Raw genomic sequence first — 24,782 nt, 5'->3', positions numbered from 1 at the left:
TCTCTCTCTCTGTCAAATAAATAAATAATCTTAAAAAAAAAAAAAAAGAAAGAAAGAAACTCCCCAGTTTAGGGCAAACTGGGACAGTTGGTCATCCTAGAAAGGAGGGACCATGACTAGTTTTCTTGGAGGCGGGAAGGCATTGAGGTTTCTGGGTTCAGCCTTGGAGCACCATTCATTTCCCTATAGGGTGTGGTGGCCCTGGCATACTTTCTGATCTAGCCTTGAGGAATTGTGTCCAAGTTCTTGGGAATGTGCAAGGTTGGTACAATGAGCTGTAATCCTGGGCTCTACTGAAAGAAGAGAATGTGTAAGAAGTGATAGTGGTGGGGAAGAGCCTGGGAGAGCAGCCACATGGGTCACCTCTGAGGCCAAGCCCAGAATGTGAGGAGGTGAGGAGCCAGTTGAAGACCAAGCCAACCAGGTGATGGAGCTCAGAGCAGCAGTGGACTCTGAATCTAGAACAATGTACTGAAGGGACCTTCAGAGTTTGTAAGCCTTGTGCTTTGGGGCCCACATGCTCCTTGCCCTGAGAGCAGAGCAGGGCAAGAGATGCCAGCAGAGAACAATGAACACTGAAGAAACACAGTATCCCTTTGTTGCTCAACCCTCTTCTAGGCAATTCTGTCCAGGTTAGGGAAATCAGCTCTGGATTTTTAACCTGAGATCTTCATGTTTAGAGTATCCCATACCCAATACCTGGAATTACATGCCAAATTTTGTGTAGATAAGCATATCCTCAGAAGACAGCATCCATCAGCATCTGAAAGTTGTTCAAGATTGGAAACAGATTGAGAAACATTGACTAAGTGGTCCCTAAAGTCCTTCTTGTTTTTACATTCTATGATTCTTTGATAACACTCAAGATAATTGATTTCAATTTATAAAAAGGATCACAAAGAAGTGTCAGGATCCAAGAAACCCAAGAACTATCAGTATGAGAAATATGCTAAATATTAATATCGGGGAATTCAAAACAGCTTTCTTTGTTGTGAAAGGGGACCTGTGATAATTGATTTTATATGTCAGCTTGGCTAGGCTCATGGGCACACTGTGTGGGTGCCCAGTTGTCTGGTCAAACACAAATCTAGGTGTTGTGAGGTATTTTTTCGATGTGATTAACATTTAAGTCAACAGACATTGAGTAAACCAAACTGCCCTTCATAATGTTGGTGGGTCTCATCCCATCAGATGAAGGCCTTAAGAGCAAAGACTGAGGTTTCCCTAACAAGAAAGAATTCTCCAGACTGTAACATAGGAACTCTGCCTGGGTTTCCAGCTTGCTGTCCTGTAGAATTCAGACTCAAGGCTGTAACATCAACTTTTTTTTTTTTTTAAAGATTTTATTTCTTTATTTGACAGACAATGACAGAGGGAATGCAAGCAGGGGGAGTGGGAGAGGGAGAAGCAGGCTTCCCCTGGAGCAGGGAGCCCGATGCGGGGCTCGATCCTAGGACTCTGGGATCGTGACCTGAGCCGAAGACAGACACTTAACGACTGAGCCACCCAGGCGCCCCTGTAACATCAACTCTTAACCTGAATTCTTAGCCTTTTAGCCTGCCCTACAGATTTCTGGAACTTTCCACCCATACAAGCATGTGAGCCTGTTCCTCAAAAATCTCAATCTCTTTCTCTTCCTCCCTCTCTATTCTATTGGGTCTGTTTCTCTGGGAAACTGACCAGTACACGACCCATTAGTCATTGGTTTCTTTGTAATATTGGGGATTAACATATATATGACTCAACAAAATGCTGAACTTAAGCACTGGTGAAAGCAATCCTGAGGCCTTTTGGAATAAATGAGAACTATTGGACAGGAACAAGGTATACACTTGTGGGTGTACGTTCCAAGCTTCCAGTAATATGGCCAAAGAGCCCAGTTTGGTATTAACCAACTTGAAAGCAAGTTGGTTAATAGTTTGGTCAAAAGGACAATTTGGTTCAAAATGAAGATCCTTTACTTTTTAATGGCACTGTTAAACTATTTTCACAAAAAGCACGTATCCATATTACTTCCATAATTTTACAAAAAGAAGATAATGAATATTTTCAGGCACTTTTTTTGGAGTGGTGCTGGTGGTGGAGAGGTGGCTGAAGCAGGCATTATTAACACCTCCCTACTCCCTACATAATCAGGCTTGCACCTTGGGAGCTGGACCACCCCCTGGGAAGGCCCATTGGCTCTTGGCAGGTGAACTGAAGCTACAGGAATCTTGAAATTGCCATAGGCCTCCTTTTTACCCCTTTCTGCCACGGGGGTCTTCCTGGCTAAAAAAAGTAACCGCTGGAGTGGGGGTGGTGGAGGCTTGATAGTAAAAGGGGCCACCCTACGCTTTGTCCCTTTTTCCCCACCAGAGGGCTGGGGAAGGTCTTACTCTGTGTAAATTTACAAGTATTTATTGATGTGTATTATATGTGCATTTTACCAGGTTTTCTTGGGAAAGAAATCTTGGGGGGCGGGATTCTGTTTATTAATATACTTTAGGCTGTATTTCTAATTTCTTTTCAGATTACTTTATTTTTCTTAATAGATATTCATTAAATGCAACTAAGGTTAAAAGAAACACGGGCACCGTTTCTGGGAACTCGCCCACCTCCAAAGGCCCCACGCGGCCGCCCAGTCCCAGCCCACGCCTCGAAAGGGTTTCTGCGCCGCCGTGACGTCACGGCGTTGGGGCGGGTCCCGTGGCAGGGGCGGGGCGCTTCCCGGATCTCGCGGAGGGGAGGGCCAGGGGGTGCGGCCCCGCGGGGCGCGCTCGGCCCCCGAAGTGCGGGCCTTTGTAAACGCGCCTTCTCCGCACGCGGTTGTTGCGGAGAGGCTTGCAGGGTCGGGATGTTGGGGGTGCGCGCGGTCCAGGAGCAGAGGCGCCCGGAGCAGAGCGCGGCGGGCCCGTCTCCCGCACGCTTTGTGCTGGGGCTGGACGTGGGCAGTTCGGTGATCCGCTGCCACGTCTATGACCACGCGACGCTGATTCGCGGCTCCAGCGTGCAGAAGGTGACCGGGGAGCGGGCGTCGGGACCGCGGGTCAGGGTCGCACAGAGCACCCCGGATCTAGTCGCGGGAGGCAAGCGGCCGGGTCCGCGACATCCAGCCAGAATGCAGCCACCTGCAGCACCGGCGGGCCCTTGGTCCTCAGCGGCGGGCGGGGAGCGGCCAGATCTCAGTAGTACCTCGCAGGGCAGGGCTGAAACCTGCGCGCCCTTTCTGTTCTGGCTGAGGGCAGGAGGGGTTCGGTTTGTGACCAGGGGTCCTTCTCTCGCTTCTATTACCTGCAGATTCGCCTTTCCTGGGTGGGACTGCGGAGACTCGCAGGGCAGGGCAGAGCACGCCGCGCGTATCCAACCAGAAGGTGCTTTGTGACTTGCTAGGTTTTTCCCACTTCCTCGGTAGACTTCCAGCCCCGTCTTTATTTACATTTAAGTGTTTCAGATATTGATAGAATTTATTGTCCGTTCCTCAGTTGTCATTATTAACTGCTTCTCAAAGTGCTGGTTCCTCATCTGAGCGACTGATTTTCATGGACATTAGAGGAACTGGACAAGTTTTGAAGGCTGTATTGTCATACTTTTCTCCTTTCATCTTTGAGCATTGATAAAAATGCCTTTTTCTGGTTTGAGAAAACCTACCAAATCCTTACTTCTTATTAGTAAAGCAACCAACAGATTGGTGCTCTTCTGTTCTTATTTTAATGAAGTGTTGATTTCTGCGTGCGCACCAAAAATAATGTTGATTGGATGTGGTGTTCCTACTCTTCTTTCCAATATCAGCGTCTTTTTATGTTAGCAGTTTTAGGAGCCATTAGATACCTAACCCATTCCCACCCAGCAGCACTGGGTTCTCCGTTTGTTCGGTTCTCACCCTTCTTCCCAACCACTTAAACAGTGTTTTTAACCGTAGCAGTTGCCCAGGGGCAGATCTATCCAAGTGACTGCGTTGAGAAAATGGGGGAGTTTCATTTCATTCTGGTTTCTGGACCAGAACAGTGAGCTGGGACTAAGCAGCTGGGTCCTTCTCTGGGCCCTTCTCTGGCTACCTGTGCAGAAACACTGCCCGCCCACCCTACACACGCCATCCCTCCCCCAACCTGAAAGAACACTGTCCTTTGGCGACTGTGTGTGTCGTATCTTTTTGAATCTTTATCACAACACAATGATACTTTTCACACCGTCTTCCTCATAATTCTAGACACAAAGTACTTTTGTTTTAGGCAGTGATTTTTTTTTAATTGAAATATTTGGAACCAAAGGGAGACATGGATTGTCAGAAAATACAAAGTTTTTCAGTTGCTGTATAATTTGGGGCAAATGATTAGTTTTTTAGAAATGAGGTAGGAATCTAAACGATGAATCAAGATTGCTGTGAGTAGCAGGAGACTAGAATGGCTTGCTTAGACTCTCAGCGGGAAAGTGTCTGGAAAGATATAAGTTAAAAAATAAAAAGTCCCTGCCCTCAAAGGATGAAACACTTAGATTAAGGAGTTTATAGCAATGGCTCTCCAACTGTGGTTAAGAGTTCATAGCAGTTCTGTTCGTTCTTTCTTTCTTTCTTTCTTTTTCTTTCTTTCTTTTTTTTTTCTTGATTTTATTTGTCAGAGAGAGAGCACAAGCAGGGGGCACTAGGCAGAGCTGGCAGAGGGAGAAGCAGGCTCCCCGTTGAGCAAGAAACCCCATATGGGACTCGATCCCAGGACCCCGGGATCATGACCTGACCCGAAGCCAGATGCTTAATCTACTGAGCCACCCAGGCACCCTATCATATAGCAGTGCTTCTTAAAGTGTAGTTCCTGGGCATCTGGGGTAGAGATGAAGAAATTAAGATTTAGAAACTTGTGTAGCAGTTTACTAGAGTAGTTTTATGTCTGCTGATCTTAAAAACGAAACATTTGGGATTCTATTTTGTGTGTAATTTTTTTCTAGAAAATTGTTTTAATTGTGTCTTAAAAATTGTTGGTCCATAACGAATTAGAAATTAGAAAAGAACAACCGGAAATTGGTCATTTACTTCAGATAGCTGGAGTAATTTTTTTTTTTTTAAAGATTTTATTTATTGTTTGACAGAGATAGAGACAGCGAGAGAGGGAACACAAGCAGGGGAGTGGGAGGGGGGAAGCAGGCTTCCTGCTGAGCAAGAAGCCCAATGCAGGGCTGGCTCGATCCCAGGACCATGGGATCATGACCTGAGTGGAAGGCAGATGCTTAATGACTGAGCCACCCAGGCACCCTTGGATACTTGAAGTTCTTTGAGGAAAAGGTTCTTGGCCTACATTGCTACTTAGCACCTGATTTATTACCTCATGGGTACAGAATAAATCATTGAATTGCATTTAATCGAAGTATTAGGAATTCAGTTTGCTTCATGAAACTGGATTGGACACAGAACTTTTGTTTATTTTCTCAAGCAAAAATCACATCTCTGCTAATATGATGATAAGACTATATATAATAGAAACCCAAAACCTCTTAGTATAGGATTTGACTGATATTGCCACGTAAATAGTTTAAAAGAGAGACAGAGAAAGAAAAAGTGAAGAGATCACCCTTAGAGATAAGAACATAATAGGCTGTATTGCTCTTTTAATTAAAATTGAAGTCCCAAACATGAACCCTTTACGTTAAGAAGCTAGTACTAGGCCTCTCAGAAGACCAGTTTTATTTCTTGTGGCATTCATTTTTTAATAGCAGAGATACATTTTTAGACTTTTTCTATAATTTGTGTTTTTTTTAAGATTTTATTTATTTGACAGAGAGAGATACAGCGAGAGAGGGAACACAAGCAGGGGGAGTGGGAGAGGGAGAAGCCGACTCCCCGCTGAGCAGGGAGCCCGATGTGGGGCTCGATCCCAGGACCCTGGGATTACGACCTGAGCCGAAGGCAGACACTTAACGACTGAGCCACCCAGGCGCCCCTATAATTTGTATTTTTTATTTTATTTTTTATAATTTGTATTTTTAAAAAATCTTTGTATAGATTCTTAAGTATTGGTGTTATACCAGAATAGTATTCAGATTTGAAAATCCACATGTCAATATTTGATGTTTCTAGTTTTAAGGAGAAAGTTTATCATGTTTCCCATTGGAACATGATGCTATATGTGAGAAACCATGAAGAATAATAACATCTTGGTTGGAAGAACAGGACAGATAGGCCAGTCCAAGGAGAACAGTAAATCTGTTCTACTGTGTACCCTTCTGGATAGTCTTGAAAAATTCTGGTTGTTTGCTATCTTTTGTTTTGTTTGTAATCAGCAAAACAAATCTTCTTAGCTTTGGTTATCCTCTTGTCTAATTTTGGTTTGGTCTTCCTTCGGTACAGGAGGAGATTTCACTATTGTGACATGTTTGGGGACAGTGAGCTCTCTGGGGCTGGTGGAGTGGAGGGGAGTGACCCCTGCAGCGCCATCTTTAAGTTTTTTGAGTTTTTTGGGATGAGGAAGTGTTTATTGCAGTTGAGGCATTCGTCTGTGGTCGTGAAAGTCTTGCATAGAAAAAACAAATATTATTTGATAGAAGGGGAATAGATTTTGTTAAGTCTGTCTCTGGGAACTCACCAGCGAGTAGTAGATCCTTTTTTCATATCAGACCTTGTCACCCTCCTGCTTCCCACATGGTCACTGTTTCCTCAGCATTCCTTTTCTTTATTTTGGTCTTTTCTTACATGTTAGATCTTTGGTGGTTTTTGGTTGTTCCTTTTTCTTTCTTTTTTTTAAGATTTTATTTATTTATTTGACAGAGAGAGACAGCGAGAGAGGGAACACAAGCAGGGGAGTGGGAGAGGGGACAAGCAGGCTTCCCGCGGAGCAGGGAGCCTGATGCGAGTCTCCATCCCAGGATGCTGGGATCCTGACCTGAGCAGCAGGCAGACTAGACGCTTAACGACTGAGCCACCCACTGAGCGCCCCAGTTGTTCCTATTTTCAGTACCACTCAGTAGTCTTACCCTACTCAGCTATATCTGGTATTTGCAAAAAAAGCATTCTTCTGGTTCAGTCCCTTTGGAGAGTAAACCTTTTACCTTCTGCCTGGTTAGGGAGGGGCAGTGATCTAGCTGGAGGAGGGGATTGGGGATTGGGGATCCTTATAAAGACTTTGAACCAATCTTGTGTTCAGCCGCATCTGGCATCCCAGTCTTTGGAGGTACCTCTACTTTTCAGGATTTTACCATAGAATCTCTGCCAGGGGCGGAGCAAAGATGTGGTGTCCATCTGAGCAGGGAGTGAAAGTACCAGTTTTCTCTTCTGTTTAGCCATGTGCCACCAATCCACTCACTGCTCATATTAAAAAACATTTTGTTAAACCTGGCCTGAGCCTGTTTGCTCTCTTAGCAATTGCCTCTCTGCATAAACCCTTTAACGTTTTTATTTTAATGGAATCTTGAGAGGAGTTGGAGATATGTAGGTTTAAGCCATCATGTTAAACTGAAGCCATGGCTTCTTGTTATGTTTTCAATAACTTACAGTAAAATTGCCTTTTTGGTGAATAAGTTCTGTGATTTTTTAGCCCATGTAGGAGTAATCCAAAAAACTCCCTCAATGCTAGCCCTTTGTAGTCATACCCCTCCCATACCTAACACTGATCAATTTTCCGTGTCCATAGTTTTGTCTTTTTGAGAATGTTTTATAAGTGGAACAATACAGTCAGTAGCCTTTGGAGACTGGCTTTTTTCAGCATAATGCTTTTGAGATTTGTCCATATTATTATATCAGTAGTTGATTCCTTTTTATTTCTAATAGTAACCCATTAGACCGATGTGCCACATTCATTCACCAGTTGAAGTACATTTGGGTTATATCCATGTTTCTGGTGATTGTGACTACAGCTGCTATAAGTATTTGTGTACAGATTTTAATGTGAACCTAAGTTTCGTTTTCTCTAGAATAAATACCCAAGAGTGGTACTGTTGGGTCATATAGTAAGTTAATGTTTAACTTAACAAAAAAATTACCATGCTTTTCTAGAGTGGCTGTACCATTTTGCATTTCCACCAGCAATGTGTAAGAGTTCCACATGTTCTTCACTGACACTTGAAATTGTTAGTGTTTTTTATTTTATGCATTCTGATAGATGTAGTGGTATCTCATTGTGGTTTTGATTTGCATTTCCCTAATGTTTTAGTGATGTTGAATATTTCTCTATGCATATTTGCTATCCATATATATCTTCTTTGGCAAAGTGCCTGTTCAAGTCTTTTGCTCAATTTTTAATTGGGTTGTTTTCTTACTGTTGAATTTTGAGGTTTCTTCATATATTCTGAATGTAAGTCCTGGGTTGGGTGTGTGATTTACAGATATTTTAAATCAGTCTGCGCTTTGTCTTTTCATTTTCTTAACTGTGTCTTTTGCAGGGCAAATGTTTTTTAATTTTGATGAAGTCCAATTTATCAATTTCTCTGTTTTGCAAATGGTAATTTCGGTGTCATGTCTAAGAGCTCTTCACCTAACCCCACATCACAAAGATTTTTTTCCTGTGTTTTCGTCTGAACATTTTGCAGTTTTATGTCTTAAATTTAGATCTGTGATCAATTTTGAGTTAAGTTTTGTTTAAGATGTGAGGTTGAAGTTAATTTTTTTGCATATAGATGTCTGATTGTTCCAACTGTTGAAAAAGCTCTTTTTTTTTCCCCACTGAATTGCCTTGTATACACTTGTCAAAAATGAATTAGCTTTATTTGTGTCAGTCTGTTTCTGGACTCTGTTCCATTGATACCTATTTGTCTATTTTTTTTTTAAAGATTTTATTTATTTTAGAGGGGGAGAGAGAGAGAGTGCAAGTGCGGGGAGGGAGAGGAACAAAGACTCCGCTCCGTGCTCCGCACTGAGCCCGACTCCAGGCTGGATCTCAGGACCCTGAGATCATGACCTAAGCCAAAATCAAGAGTCGGGTGCTTAACCAACTGAGCCACCCAGGCGCCCCCTATTTGTCTGTTTTTATGCTAGTAGCACACTGTTTTGATTAATGTAACATTATAGTAAGTCTTACAATTATGTAGTGTGGTTCCTCCAGTTTTAGTCTTTGTCAACATTGTTTGGGTTATTTTAGTTCTTTTGCTTTTTCCTGTAAATTTTAGAATCATCATGTCTGTATCTACAAAAATTCTACTGGGGGATTTTGATATACAATTGTAGATGGCATTTCTTTAGCACTTTAAAAATGTTGAGCCACTTCCTCCTGGCCTCATGGCTCTGATGAGAAATCTGCAGCCATACAGAATCATTGTTTTATATATGTAACATGTGTGGCTCCTTTCAAGATTTTTCCTTAGTTTTTGGTTTTCAGCATTTTAATTATGCTGGATCTGAATGTGTAATGTTTCGGATTATCCTTTTAGGAGTCTTCTAAGTTTCTTGAATATACAGATTTTAAATCTTTCACTGAACTTGGAAAGTTTTTAGCACTATTACTTCCCTGAAGTAATTTTTTTTTTTTTTTTTTTTTTTGCACTGAACTCTTTTCTTTCCTTCTTTGGGACTCTGATGACATAAATACTAGACCCTTTGCTCCTGTCTCATAGATCCCTGAGGCTTTATTCATTCTTTTTTTCCAATATATTTTCTTTCTGTTATTTAAGTTAGATAAATTCTATTGATCTATCTTTGGTTTACTGACTTTCTTCTGTTATTTTTATTCTACTGAGCCCATCCAGTATGTTTTTTATTTTAATTATTATATTTTTTCTTTTTTAAATTGATTTTTCCAGCTTTATTGAGGTATGATTGACAAATAAAAGTTGCATATAGGTAAGGTGTACAACATGATGTTTTGGTGCACATATACATTGTAAAATGATTACGTACCCATTACCTTACATAGTTACTATTTGTGTGTGTGTGTGTGTGTGTGTGTGTGTGTGTGTGTGTGTTGAGAACACTTGAGAACTGCTCTCTTAGCAAATTTCAGGTGTATAATACATTGTTATTAACTATAGTCACCATGCTGTATATTAGGTCTCCAGAACTTATTCATCTTATAACTGAAAGTTTGTACTCCCCTTGACCAGCATCTCTCCATTTCTCCCATTCTCCTAATTATTGTATTTTTCAATTCTAAAAATTTTATTTTGGTTTCTTTTTGTCTTATATTTCTTGGCTGAGACTTTCTATCTTGCCATTTGTTTCAAAAGAATTTGCCCTTTCTTCTTGGAACATTTTTATAATAGCTGCTTGTGAAGTCTTGATCAGGTATCTGTCATCTTGGCATTGGTATCTGTTATCTTTTCCCATGTGAGGTGAGATTTTTCTAGTTCTTCATATACCTGGTAATTTCAGATTTTATCATGGACATTTTGAATACAGTGTTATAAGACTCAGGGTCTTGTATAAATCCTATGATGAATGTTGGTATTTTTCTTTTACCAGGCAATCAATGCAGTTGGGTTCAAGCTACAAATTCTACCAGTCTTCTGTGGACTTTGGTTTCAGTGTTTGTCATTTCCAAAATCTTGGCAGTACTGTTTGCATCTGCCCTGTGAATGTGCCACCCAGTAGCCAGTCTGGCACCTGGGTAGGGGTCTGTCCCTTAGTTCTTTACATCTTTGCTATGCTGTTTAGATTATGTTCACATAGGTACAGCTTCGAGGTGAGCTTCGGAATTCATACGCAACTTTCCGGAGAAGCTTTCCCAAGCTCCTCCCTCTCTGAGATCGTCCTGGTACTTTTTGGTTCCCTGAGTTTCCCCTTTTGGCTCCTCTTGCCAGAAAGCTGGAGCTTTCATTACCCTACTCTGCCGGCACTTCTATGCCCACAGCTGGGGCTACACATCAAAAGCAGAGAGAGAAACAAAACAAAAAAACCCCAAAACATGGCGGTCTTGGGCCACACCTCCTCTAGTTGGAGAAGTTTTACCTCCTTCAGTATTTTAGGTACCTGAGATTACTGGTGCAACCACTACTACAAGATAGCCTGGGTACAAAAGTATGGAGGCAAGCGGGAGAAAAAAAGATATATGGGGGACTTCTCCCATTCTCTCTGAGTGTTAGCCAAAACATGAGAGCTTCTGGAGTTTCCGCTGATCCTGGTACCCACTTCTGGTTTTATGGACTTCCTTGAGTCCAGGCCAGGGAATATCAGGAAAAAAATGGGAAACTCACCACCAGTTAGTAGTACTGGCATTCTTATCTTCCCCCATCTTCCTGCCCCCATAGACTTTCTAGAGTCCACATGCATTCAGTGGTGGAGACAGGGTGGAGTGTGCTTCCTCCATCATAGTCTGAATCAGAACTTGGTACTTTGTTAATTTTTGTTTTTTAAAAAAATTTTTCTCATAAAAATAGTACGTCTTCATTATAGAAAACTTGGAAAGTAAAGATAAAACAAAGAAAGCTAAAATTTTCTGTAAATTCATGAACCGAGGAAAACTTTTTATTTCATATTTTCAATTTTAACAATAAAAATGAATTAGATAATAAATGAAATCATGTTGTAATCATTTTCACCATTTAAAAAATTTTAAGACCCAGATGTTATTGACTTGATCTAATGTTGTTTTTACTACATTTTCTTTTTCTAAATAGATAGAAAATCTTTATCCTCAAGCTGGCTGGGTTGAAATTGATCCCGATGTTCTCTGGCTTCAGTTTGTAACTGTAATAAAGGAATCTGTTAAAGGTAATTAGGCTTGCAAAAATAAAAATAATAAAGTGTATTTTGTTTGTAGTAAGAGTGTTCCTCAGTCTGTAGAATTTTACGGGTTTCCTAAGTTATAATTACAGGAATATTGTTTTACTGGGGTAAAATTTCCTAGTATTTTTTGGGCAGACATCTGTGGTTAATAGTTAACCACTTTGTCAAGGAAAGGTAACAGCAACTCTCTCTGTCCTCTGGTTTAAATCTTTTTTCAATACAGTATAAAGGTTCACTTTCCTTCTTCATTCCAGGTTGTGGCTAGTGCTCATTCGACTTCTGTTGTGTACAAAATACTAGAGGGTTATAAACAAAATTAGAACCCACAGTTCCTGCTCTCAGGAATTTACAGCTTTATTCCTTTTTTTTTTTCAAGATTTTATTTATTCATTCGAGAGAGACAGAGAGAGAGAGCACAAGCAAGGGGAGGGGTAGAGGCAGAGGGAAAAGCAGGCTCCTTGCCAGGCTCCGCTCATGACCTGAGCCAAAGGCAGATGCTTAACCTACTGAGCCACCCAGGTGCCCCGAGTTACCTTTATTGTTAAACAAGTTTTTGTTTTCATTTTTTTGTGTGGCCTCTTGATGCAAAGTCTTGGCCATAGTCACGGTGGGAAATATTAGCTCTTTTCTTTTCTTTCTTTCTTAAATTTTCTTTTTTTTTTTTAAGATTTTATTTATTTATTTGACACAGAGAGACAAAGTGAGAGAGGGAACACAAGCATGGGGAGTGGGAGAGGGAGAAGCAGGCTTCCTGCCGAGCAGGAAGCCCGATGCGGGACTCGATCCCAGGACCCTGGGACCGTGACCTGAGCCGAAGGCAGACACTTAACGACTGAGCCACCCAGGCGCCCGCTTGCTTGCTTACTTTCTTTCTTTCTTTCTTTTTTTTGTTAGGGAGAGAGAGCACACACAAGCAGGGGGGGGGCAGGGCCAGAGGGAGAAGCAGGCTCCCCGCTGAGCAAGGAGTCTGATGTGGAACTCAATCCCAGGACCCCGGGATCATGACCTGACCCGAAGCCAGATGCTTAACCTACTGAGCCACCCAGGCGCCCGAAATCTTAGCCCTTTAAGGACATTTTCAGTGCAACTTTCTTTAAGACTGTGGCAAAAGCTGACTTGTAAATGTGAATTCTAAAAGATCTTTTACTTCATTTTTGTGGCTCAATTGCTCCTCCTTCTTGCCTTTTTGGTTTGAAATACTTCAAAACATACTTAAAAAGCTGCAAGAATAGTACATGGAACACCTGATTGCCTTTCCCAGATTCAAACATGTTAAGCAGTGTTTACCATTCTTTACAAACTTTTTTTGACCCGGTTAAAAGGGTTGGTTTGACATAGTAACCTGTTGTCCCTAAATACTTCAGCACTATCTCCAAAAGAAAGGAGAATTCTCTTACATAAACACACTGCACATATCACAGAGGAAATTTAACATTAATACAGTAATATTTTCTAATACTTAATCTTCAATATTCCTCTTATCTCAGTCATTAATCACTTTTTTCCCAATCCAGAATGCATCCAAATGTGAGGCATTGCGTTTAGCAATCAGTCTGTCTAGTCTCTATTTATTTGTTTATTGACTGGTCTCTTTTAATCTAGAGCATGTTATTCATGGCATTGACAGTTTTCAGAAGTATAGACCAGTTTATTAGACGATTCTGCATTTTGCGGTTGTCTTGATTTATTTCCCCATGATTAGATTCAGGTTAAATATTTTGGGGAGGAGTACTGTACCGGGGATGATTTGTCTTTCTCAGTGCTCAAATTGAAGTTGTCCCTAATTTTTGTAGCGGGATAAATTACTCTTCTAAAAGAACATCACAAAAAAATACTCTAGTAGCTATATTTTAAGAACTATGAATCAGAGAGACCATGGTTTTTTTTTCTTTTCTTTAAAGATTTTGTTTATTTATTTGACAGAGAGCGAGAGAGAGAGAGAGAGCGAGCACGCACAACCAGGGGGAGCAGCAGAGGAAGAGGGAGAAGCAGGCTCCCTGCTGAGCAAGGAACCAGACACAGGACTGGATCCCAGGACCCTGGGATCATGACCTGAGCTGAAGGCAGATGCTTAACAGACTGAGCCACCCAGGGCCCCCAGAAAGACCATGTTTTTATTTGCATCTTAGCATCTGTTTGTTGGAAAATAAGATCTAAGCTTCAGTAATTATACTGTTTTCCTTGGGAATTTTCCTTTATTGTCATCAACCAGCTTCTATTATGGTATGGTGACCTTATTCCTGTTCAGGAATAGCAATTTGGGACAAGCAAGCTATGGCAAAAACCATAGGCAAGCCCAGCAAAGAAAGGAAAGGAATGTTATTTTGTGGAAAAGGAGAAAGAGGTTGGGAAGGATTGTTTTGAACTATAGTCCATTGGAGAAAAGCAAGAGTTTGGGGTAATGATGGTTTTTCATTGGCTGGGGTAGTAGATTTATTATAGGAGATGCAAAGTACATCTTTTCCTGTTAGGACCTATAATTGCTGATTCTTTCCTGCTGAGAAGTCTTCTCTTGGGGTCTGTAACTGATAGGTCTTCCTGTAATTGACCCAGTGGTATGGCCCTGACTGCGTTTTAGAGAGGTTTCCCTTTATAAATTTTCATAGGTTGATCATTACTTGAATTAAGATCAGTCTTTTAGTATTATCAAGAAGAAAATACAATCCAACTTACTTTGAGTAGTGTTTGCTTTTTTTCTAAAATTTAAAGCAAAAAGCCCATTTTGTTATTATTAGAATATGACCTTTTTCCCTTTAAGTAAAAAATTATACAAAGTCATCTCAGTAATGCCTCCTTTATTAGCTCCAATTATGTTACTAAATGCTAAACCCAGATGTTTTTCTTAAATACTACATTGAATGATTTATTTCCCATGCTATAATATTGTAAAGAAAAACTTCACTGGCTTTTAAACATGTGTTTTACCTATCTTTATTTTTAGCTGCAGGAATAGAGATGAATCAAATTGTTGGTCTTGGCATTTCAACACAGAGAGCAACTTTTATTACGTGGAACAAGTAAGTGCATTGTGTGATAAGCATTCTGTTGCTGGGTTCCTACCACAGTGAATATGTTGCTACATTGCTGTGAAACCTTTTTGGAGCATTTTAAATCAGTGAATTAATAGCAGTTTACTTGGTTAAGAGGGATGAAAGTGGGCCTACTTTCTGGCGTTGTAAAATATGCTCCCTGCATGTTATCTGGACTTGACTTACCTAAAATGATAACAATAAAAAGTATTGTTACTGTTATTAAAATTCTCCATTCCTTTCTTTTGACATAAGTTAGTTTTTCAAAGAAGCATGGATTGAAATCTTAAAAATTAGCTTATAACGAAAAAGATTCAGGAGAGCCTAACAAGTTTCATAAACAGAATTCTATAATTATGTTTTATATTTTCAGTCTACTCCAGATTTAGTATTTGAGTACCTACAGCCTATAAGGTATGTGTAAATTAAACACAGTTATAATATAATGGCTCCCATATAGTGAATATCTATGATATTTCAGGTTCTGTTATCCTAACAAACAAACTTGTTATTTAGGTATTATGTCTTTTTTACGGAGAAAGACCAGGCTCAGTGAAATAAGTAAGTGGTTCAAGGCCACTCAGTTAATAAATAGAGCCAAGATTCCAGATTGTGTTTTTTGACCCCAAACATGCTCTTTCTACGATGCCCATATTGCCGTCAACATGAGTTTCTTTAAACTTTTTTTAAGATTTTATTTATTTGAAAGAGAGAGAGAGTGAGAGAGAGCACGAGAACAGGGTGAGGGTTAGAGGGAGAAGCAGGCTTCCCACTGAGCAGGGAGCCTGATGCGAGACTGGATCCTGGCACTCCAGGATCATGCATGACCTGAGCCAAAGGCAGATGCTTAACCGACTGAGCCACCCAGGTTCCCCAGCATGAGTTTCTTCAAAAACAATAACAACAACCACAAAACTCTATAAAATGTTTCTTTGTTACAAAGTACTAGACTCCAAAGGGCATCTTGAGCATGGGGCAGTGGGGAAGAAAAGTAGTAGATATAGGAAGTAGGGATAAGTGTAGGAAACCTAATCGGGCTGAATTCACAAGATCTTGGCCATTATTTCAGTATTAGGTTAGAGGAAGAAGTTTAACTTTACCAATATTTCTGGCCTTGGTGTTTGGGGGGATATGATTGAAATTATAGAGAACATTAGAGGAGGAATGAAGTAGATGGTGATGAGGGTGGGTGGAAGGGAATATGATAAAAGTGTTTGGTTTGGGACATGTGAATGTGGAGATACCCCAAAGGTGGTTAGAAAGTTTGTCTGGTTTTAACTAAGGCATGACTCATTTCCTCTAGATAGGTGCTCTTTCTTTCAGGGCATATGTATCTCAGATGGTTGCCTGCATCTGCAGTCCCCCTGCCTTCCCCAAACTTCCCACCCAGAGTGTTGGGCATAGCAAGTCAGATGAAAGAAAAAATGAACTAAAGTCATCTGTGTAGATGTAGTTTCTAAATAGTGGCACCATTGACATTTTGGGCCAATGATTCCTTGTTGTTGGGGGCTATCCTGGGCATTGTAGGGTGTTTAGCAGCATCCCTGGCCTCTGCCCACCAGATACTAGTAGCACCCCACACCCCTAGTTCTTACAACTGAAACATCTCCAGACATTGCCCAATGTCCCCTGGGGGACAGAATCACTCCCAGTTGAGAACGGTTGACATAGACAGAGTCTGGAGAAATAGGTGTGTTCTCTGATGGAGATTATATGGAGAGAAAAAAAAGAAGACTGAGGATTTGGACAATGAGTATTCACCCCTCCCCCCAACTTAAAGGGGGTCAGAAAGCAAAAAGCTGGCATGATGGGACAAACACAAATCTGGGAAGTAGGTGGTATGGAAGTAGGGACAAGGGAGTGTTCCTAGGGAAATAACCGACTGGAAGTGTTGTGTTTTGTTGGATTTGGAGATTAGGTCATTGACCACAGAGATTGTTTTTATCAAAACCTAGATAGCAGGTCATTCATGACAGGAAGTTCAAAATATTAGGAAGCAAAGTTTTTATGTGGCAGTAGGACCATATCTCACTTTTGGAAGAAAAAGAGTCAGATTCCAAGACCATTCACCTCCCTTACTGATGGTGGTGTCCTTGTGGAAGGGTAAGATTTCTTCATAAGACAATTAATAGTGAGTTTTCTCCTTGGCTATCCTTTTTTGAGAAGTTTGTATTCTTTCATGAGTCTTGGAAACTTTTTTTTTTTAAAGATTTTATTTATTTATTTGACAGAGAGAGACACAGCGAGAGAGGGAACACAAGCAGGGGGAGTGGGAGAGGGAGAAGCAGGCTTCCCGCGGAGCAGGGAGCCCGATGCGGGGCTCGATCCCAGGACCCTGGGATCATGACCTGAGCTGAAGGCAGACTCGTAACGACTGAGCCACCCAGGCGCCCCAAGTCTTGGAAACTTTGCTTGTAGGAACTGAAATACTAGATATTTTCCCAACCCCCCCCCCCCACAAGGTTTTGTGCTTCTTTTACCTTAAAATAATGGAGTCTAAAAATAATGCTCCCCGAGTCCTGGTGAGCCACTGGAGCACATAATGTTGGCAGATCTACAAGCTCTACAACAAAGAGCTGAGATACAGCACAGAAGTGGCATGGCTCTGAGCCAGCAGGAAGTACTTCTTGCTCATTTTCTGGAGAAAGATTGACGGACAGGACCCTGGCACAGTCTACTGTGCATTCCAGTCCCAGCCTGCACCTCCTCTCCCCAGCTCACTGTTTCTTTCTCCTGCAGTCACAGCCGTAGTCCTGTTGTCTTGACCATCCAAACATTATTTTCTGGTTGTTGCTGTCAGGAAGTCTAAAACTTTGGACGTTGTTTTTGTTTTTCTCTTTCCCCCCTCCTTTAGATGCCAGGAAACTTGGTCTTTGCGTTTTCTTCGTATTCCTCAGGTTACAATTTTTTTTTCAATATATTTAATCAGTGGTGTATTTAGCCTGCATCTTAAAATAACAAAATGGTATCTCCTCCATTTTGGTTGTTTTAAATTCCTTTTGTCCTAAAATACCTGAGCTGTTTTGTTTCTTCAATCTCTGCGTCTCTCAGGGAGGCTTTTGCCAGGTAACCTCAGATCAGGGTGTGTGCCAGTTAGTAACATAAACTGGGAGTCATGCAAGCAAACTGAGATTCACTCAGTAACCGTTTGAGGACTTACAGGGAGTAAGGCACTGCGCCGGCTGCCGAGCTGAATATGAAAATGAGTAAGAACACCAGCCCTCAGGGAATTTACAGTCTTATAATACAAGTATACAAATGAGTCTATGTTCCCACAGCACCAAATATATCTTTTATTGTAATACCCGATACTTGTGTTAATGGTTCGTCAATTATGACACAAATATATTAAGACCCATGGAATGGCAGAATGTGTTAGAGAGGTTTAAGGTGACTCATTTATGATATTGTTATTGATGTTTTTCCTCCATTTCCCCTCTTATTGTTGACAGAGATAAAACAAACCCAAATCACTGCTAAGGGAATATTAGAATATGTGCTACTTCTTGAGATCAGTATCCTAGATTGTCTTCAACCATGTTATGAATTAATGACGTCACTTTCCTCCTGTGATCTTCTCCCCGTCATTGTTCTTCAACTATACTAGCATCTAACCCATCATGCTTCATCCTGTCTGAGAACCTTTGAACATGTAATATATTTTGTCAGGAGTGTTCAACCTCCTTGTTTGTCCCCACTGATCCTTCAGAGCCCAATTCTATTGTCATTTCTCCAAGAAGTCTTTCCTGACCCCTGCACTGGGCAAGGTGTCCCTGTTAAATATACTCATGTTATTTCTCCTTCAGAGGACTTATTCTGTAGTAAGCAAGTAATTGAGTAATTAAGGATTTCTTCGGGTTTCTCTGGTAGAGAATATATTCATGGGGCAAAGATGCCGTATCCCTTTCTTCATAGCTATGTCCCCACCTCCTGGCACAAATTGCTGGGTACGCATTTGATGAGTCAGTGATTAAAAATCAGATTTAAGTATGTAAGTAGAAGCTATTGTGTGTAGAATGGCATCAGAATCATATGCGTCGATTTCATTTCTGTCAGACACAGTCTGATAGTCCTCATTGACAGCAGCCTTCATTTATCAGATACTTCTTTGGTGTCTGGGCTAGGGGGTGAGAATCTGAAGGTGAGTAGACTGTGTCTTCAGGAGACTCACAGTCCAGTGGGGGATACAGTGTGAACCTAGATTGTTAGGGTGCAGGCTGGTAGACATCTGCCTAGTAGAACTGCTGTGTACCTGGTAATGAAGGAGCTGAAGAGGGGCACTGAATAGCTTAGAAGGCAGAATGAGGGAGGGTTTTATAGAGTCACTTGCGCCAAGTGTTGTAGGATGAGTAGGAGTTTTCTAAGTGGGAAGAGCAAATCACTGGCAAAAACAGGAGGTACAAGAGCATGGTATATCTGAAGAATCAGCAGTACTGTGGAATTCAAGGGGTAAAATAAGGAAGGCACCACTCCCAGGTGAATCCGGGTAGATAGCGGATTTGAGGGGAATGAGACTAAGTCTGAGAAATCTTTTTGAAGGCTATTGTTTATTCAAGTCTCTGCTTTCATATCTAAAAACACTCCTCACCCCCACTTACTCTATTCCTTTGCCATGCCAGTGTTTCATAGCATGATCCTACATGAAATGATAGTTTTAATTACTCATTTGTTCCCTCCCCCCATTAAAGGGTAGACTACAGGGCTGTTATGGAATCCTTTGTAGATTTAGGATGACCCCTCTTCCCTCTAGTTGTTGGCTGAAGCAGCTAAAAGTTACCATTAACTCGGGTGTGGCACACCAGAGGAAGAGGGACAGCAGGTTTGGGGTGGACGTGTTGCATTTGAGATGGCATGGAGCAAACGTGGGAGATCTGTGGAAGGTAGCTGTTTGTGAGGGGATGGAACTTAAGTGAATGTCTGGCCCTAGAGATGTAGTTAGGTGAATAGTCCTGTGGTGACTACATTCATGGATGTGGGTCAGATTTGTTTTTAGAGAGAGCAGCTAGTTAAAAAGAGAAGGGGACCAAGGATGTAACCCTCAGCAGATACCAGCATTTAAATGGCAGTCTAAGGAAGAAAAATCTGCAAAAGAAACTAAAAACATGTACTTAGAGAGGTAGGAGGAGAAACAGCACAATGATATCATTGAAGCTTAGGAAAGTGACAGTTTTAGGTAGGAAGAAGTGATGCAGGCTAAATACACCACTGTAGAAAGGTCAAGTTAAATTGAAAAGGAGCCTGTAAATCTGGAAATTAGGAAAACAATGGTTACCATAGTGAATGTAATTTTCATGAGTGATTAGAAATCTAAATTGCATTTGAATTGTGTTCAGTTGAGGTAATGGGAGGTGATGATACATTGAAGGGGCTTAGTTAGGTGGGGGGGGGCATCCTGGGTCAGGAGAGATGTTTTTGGTTCTGTTTCAAAGATGGGGAGATTTAAGCATGTGTAGAACAGAGAGTTGATGGAATATTGATGAAATGAATTGATGGAAGAGTCGGGAAGGCTCTAGAGGTATAGAGGGTATAGGTGGAGCTGCCAGCCTGAGACATGCGAGGAAAAGCTTTTCCTCTGAATCAAAAGAGAAGTGGAAGAAGTGGGTAGTTGAGGAAAGTCATTCCTGTGTTTTTACTTCCTTTGAGAAGCAGGTGGCCATGCTGGCCTAGGGTTAAGAAATCTGGTGAAAATTAAGATGTGCCATTTGTGGGCCATGGGGAGGAAACTAATGAGGGACAAAGAGAAAGACTTTTATCATTTTAGGTGACTCTGAGAACATAGCCAAGGTTGTATTCTATATATATGGATTGGTGTCAGTTCACAAGATTCTGGCATTTAAGTAGACACAGAAGAAAGCTGGAATGATCCCAGGTTAGGTGTTGGAAAGGTAGATGGTTAACTTGAAAGGGAAGAAGTAAAGAGTGACATTGTGCAGAATAATGGAGAAGGAATCTGTGAGGGTTGGTCAAAGCAAGCACTGAGTTGGGAAGAGAGGTTGCAGAAACTATTTCAGAACTCTAGAGCCTGATCAGGCCTTATAACCACTACAGGGTGCTGGATGAAGGTAGAGGCTACTATTCTCTGGAAGTGGTGTGTGCAAACCGGCAATCATCCTTTACTCCTCAGCCCTGCTTCGGGTTTGGGGAAAGCAGCTCACATTCCTGGAGTGAGTAGCTGGTGCCAGGGCAGGCAGTGGGGACATTGTCCTACAAAAATTTGAGTGTGTATGCTCTGGTGGATTTGATTGTGCCCTACAGGATTGGCACAGATGCTTACCTACATTCCGGCCCTCTCAACTGCAGTCGCTTTCTTAAGCTGTGTCTTTTGGAAGACTTAAAGGGCCAGTACCTTTGGGAGGTTTTTTAGTGCCAGACATTTAAGAAAATCTTTGTCAGGTCACTAGCTGATCACAGAGGTAACAGAAGTGCAGAAACTTCAGAGACCACACATAACAAGGAATACACACTTTGCAAAAATAGTTTGAAAAAGTCACAAGCTGGCAGCTCCAACCCTCAACGAAGAAAAATCGGCAATCCCTGAGGAGTGGGAAAGTCAGATTTCTAGAGTTATCACATTGGTTTTCAAAGGCGTAAGTTTTAAACATCTCACTGACTGAAGAAATTAGTCACAATTTAAGGAACATTCGATGAATTAATCTGTTAAAAACTAAAATTACACATTAAGATATAAAATTGCACAATATAAATAGTATAATTTAAACCTATATGATTCAGGATTCATGGCATTTCCTTATAACCACTTTCAAATCCTTAATTACTGTCTCTTTCCTGTAAACAGCACCTCTCAGTTCTCAGCCTTATAAGTTATTAAGCAAGGTGCATTTTTATTTTTTTATTTTATTTTTTTTTTTAAAGATTTTATTTATTTAATTGACAGAGAGAGAGAGACAGCGAGAGAGGGAACACAAGCAGGGGGAGTGGGAGAGGGAGAAGCAGGCTTCCCGCTGAGCAGGGAGCCCGATGTGGGGCTCGATCCCAGGACCCTGGGATCATGACCTGAGCCGAAGGCAGTCGCTTAACCAACTGAGCCACCCAGGCGCCCCTGCATTTTTATTTTTATTTTTACTTTTTTATTATTTTTTTTAAGATTTTTATTTACTTATTTGAGAGAGAGAGAGAGAGAGAGATAGCAAGAGAGAGCATGAGAAGCAGGGAGAGGAAGAAGCAGGCTCCCTGATGCGGGACTCCATCCCAGGACCCTGTGATCACGACCTGAGCCGAAGGCAGACGCTTAACTGACTGAGCCACCCAGGCACCCCAAGGTGCATTTTTATATATTAAACTAACAAAAAGAAAAATCAGTCTGGGTGAGATTATGGCAGAAGTGTTTCACTTACTATCTTATTTTAAATTTGTTTTCATATAAAATTAATGTCTCCAAATAGTTATCAAGTATATCCAATGCTCCAGACACTCCCCAAAGCACCATCTGATACAGGCACTGTAGCTGAGAAGGCATTAAAAGTATTATAGTAGTCAATATGCAGTATTGGTTATAACATCAAATATTTCAGGTTTGGCCACATATGAGGAACTGGAAAATTGTCTACCTTTTGACTCAGTAATCTCACACTTAGGAGTGAGGGAGATTTGGGGGAAATAACCCAACAGAAGCAACAGCAGCACCTCAAAATTTGGCCTTAGGAAATAGGGTCACTGCGGATGTAATTACTTAAATTAGGATAAAGTCATAATCAGTAGGGTGGATTTGTAATTCAGTATGACTAGTGTCTTCATACAAAGATGGCCACGTGAAGACAGACACACAGAAAATGCCCTATGGAGGAGGAGGAGGGTCGGAGTGATGCACCTATGAGTCAAGGAATGCCAAAGACTGCTGCAGACCACCAGAAGCTTAGGATGAGGCAGGGAAGGATTCCCTTACAGGTTTCAGAGGGAGTTGGCCCTGGCAACACCATGATTTTGGATGTCTAGCCTCCAGAACTATAAGACAATAAACTGCTATTGTCTTAAGCCACATAGTCTGTGGTGCTTTGTTATGTCAGCCCAAGGAAACAAATACAATGGTCAATTGATTTTTGACAAGGCTGCCAAGACCAGGCAATGCAGAAAGAACCATCTTTTCAACAAATGATGCTGAGGAAACCGGGTGTCCATATGCAAAATATGCATGTGGACCCTTACCTTACACCATATACAAAAACTAACTTAAAAAATGAATTGAAGACTAAATTTAAAAGATAAGGATATGGAACTCTTTTTTTTTTTTTTTTTGAAGATTTTATTTATTTATTTACTTATTTGACAGGGACACAGCAAGAGAGAGAACACAAGCAGGGGGAGTGGGAGAGGGAGAAGCAGGCCTCCTGCCTGCAGGGAGTCTGATGTGGGGCTCAATCCCAGGACCTTGGGATCATGACCTAAGCCGAAGGCAGACACATACATCTGAGCCACCCAGGTGCCCAAGACTACAAAACTCTTAGAAGAAAACATACAGGAAAATTTTTATGGCTGTGGATGTAGGATTGATTTCTTAAATGGCACCAAAAGCACAGCTAACAAAACAAAAATAGATAAATTGGACTTCATCAATATCAGAAACTTATATATAGCATCAGAAAACACTATTAAGATATTTTCATATTTTTGACAATTTTTCTTTAATTTTCTTTTCTTTTAAAGATTTTATTTATTTATTTGACAGAGAGAGAGAGACAGCAAGAGAAAGAACACAAGCAGGGGGAGTGGGAGAGGGAGAAGCAGGCTTCCCGCCGAGCAGGGAGCCCGATGCGGGGCTTGATCCCAGGATCCTGGGATCACAACCTGAGCCGAAGGCAGATGCTTAACGACTGAGCCACCCAGGTGCCCCTTCTTTAATTTTCTTAACTACTGGAATTCCCCAAAGTATAGAAATTGCCTTAAATTTAATCATAAATAACAAGAAATAAAGCCATGTTGAAATTACTTTGACAGAATGTGCAATTTGCATTTTAAAAGTGTGTCTGGAAAAATTTATAGTCGATATCTTAAATGTGCTATAAGATTTCTGGAAACTGCCTGCAGCATGTAATATGGAAGGTGTGTATCTTGGTGTGTTTGGTTTGTAATTTCATCTATAGAGAAATAGGAAAATCACTTCTCTGATTTGTACTAATGATAATGGTGATGGTTTGGATCACTGAAGGAAAAAGAAGTAACATGTTCATGATGTAGGTGAATGCTGTGATTCTCATTAATAGAGGTTGAAAAATGGGGGGAGGGAGGACACTATTAAGAGAGTGAAAAGAAAAACTCACATAATGGTAGAAAATATTTATTTGCAAGTCATGTATTTGATAAAGAATTAATATTTAGAATATATAAAGAACTCCTGCAACTGAACAGCAAAAAACCAAATAACCCAATTCATAAATGGACAGAGGACTGGAATAATATACAAATAGTCAATAAGCTATTGACTGGAAACAGGGTAGAAAGCAAGTCTGAGTTGGATGTCTTGGAATGGAAAGAGGTACAATATCATTAGCCATTGGGGAAACACATATCAAAACAACAATGAGGTATCACTTCCCACCCACCAGGATGTCTATAATTTAAAAAATGGAGAATTACAAGTGTTTGCGAGGATGTGGAAACACTGGAACTCTTGTCTACTGGTGGTGGGGATGTAAAATGGTGCAGCCAACTGTGGCAAAAATTTCGGCAGTTCTTCAAAAAGTAGACTTACCACGTGACCCAGCAATTCTGATCCTAAGTATACGCCCAAAGGGACTGGAAATAGGGACTCAAACAGGTACAGCAGTGTTTATAGCAGCATTATTCGTATCGGCAAGAAGCTGGAAACAACCCAAATGTTAGGAAGTAATGGTGATGGCAACATAGAACATTGTGAATTGTACTTAATGCTACTGAACTGTGCACTTCAACATGCTTAAAAACATGAAAACAAATTTCATGTTACATATATTTTACCACAATTTTTAAAAAGAGAGAGAAGTCAAGGGGTAGAGAGTGTGATAGGTCACGGGATGCAGGGAAGGAAGGAAGCCTGGGAGGGGTTGGTAGGAAGAAAAGGGAATGTTTGAGGGATTAAAGGCTGCAATGAGGTTGAAGGGAAGGCATTTAGAGAGTAAAATTGAGAGAACTGGAATAATAGCAAG

General features: G+C 41.0%; 1 protein-coding gene across 1 annotated transcript in view; it reads left to right on the top strand.

The window, feature by feature from the left end:
- The first annotated feature begins 2,726 nt into the window (after positions 1-2,726).
- GK5 (glycerol kinase 5) overlaps positions 2,727-24,782 on the top strand; it is a 78,904-nt gene continuing 56,848 nt past the window's right edge. The window contains exons 1-3 of the mRNA XM_027585378.2: positions 2,727-2,995; positions 11,506-11,599; positions 14,556-14,631. Coding sequence (XP_027441179.2) covers positions 2,834-2,995; positions 11,506-11,599; positions 14,556-14,631 — 332 coding nt within the window. The 5' untranslated portion in view covers positions 2,727-2,833. The remainder of the gene's footprint in view (positions 2,996-11,505; positions 11,600-14,555; positions 14,632-24,782) is intronic.

Source organism: Zalophus californianus, chromosome 1, assembly GCF_009762305.2.
Source record: "Zalophus californianus isolate mZalCal1 chromosome 1, mZalCal1.pri.v2, whole genome shotgun sequence".
Lineage (NCBI taxonomy): Eukaryota > Metazoa > Chordata > Mammalia > Carnivora > Otariidae > Zalophus > Zalophus californianus.
The sequence above is the reverse complement of the archived record's forward strand: the minus strand, read 5'-3'. Positions and strand labels throughout refer to the sequence as shown.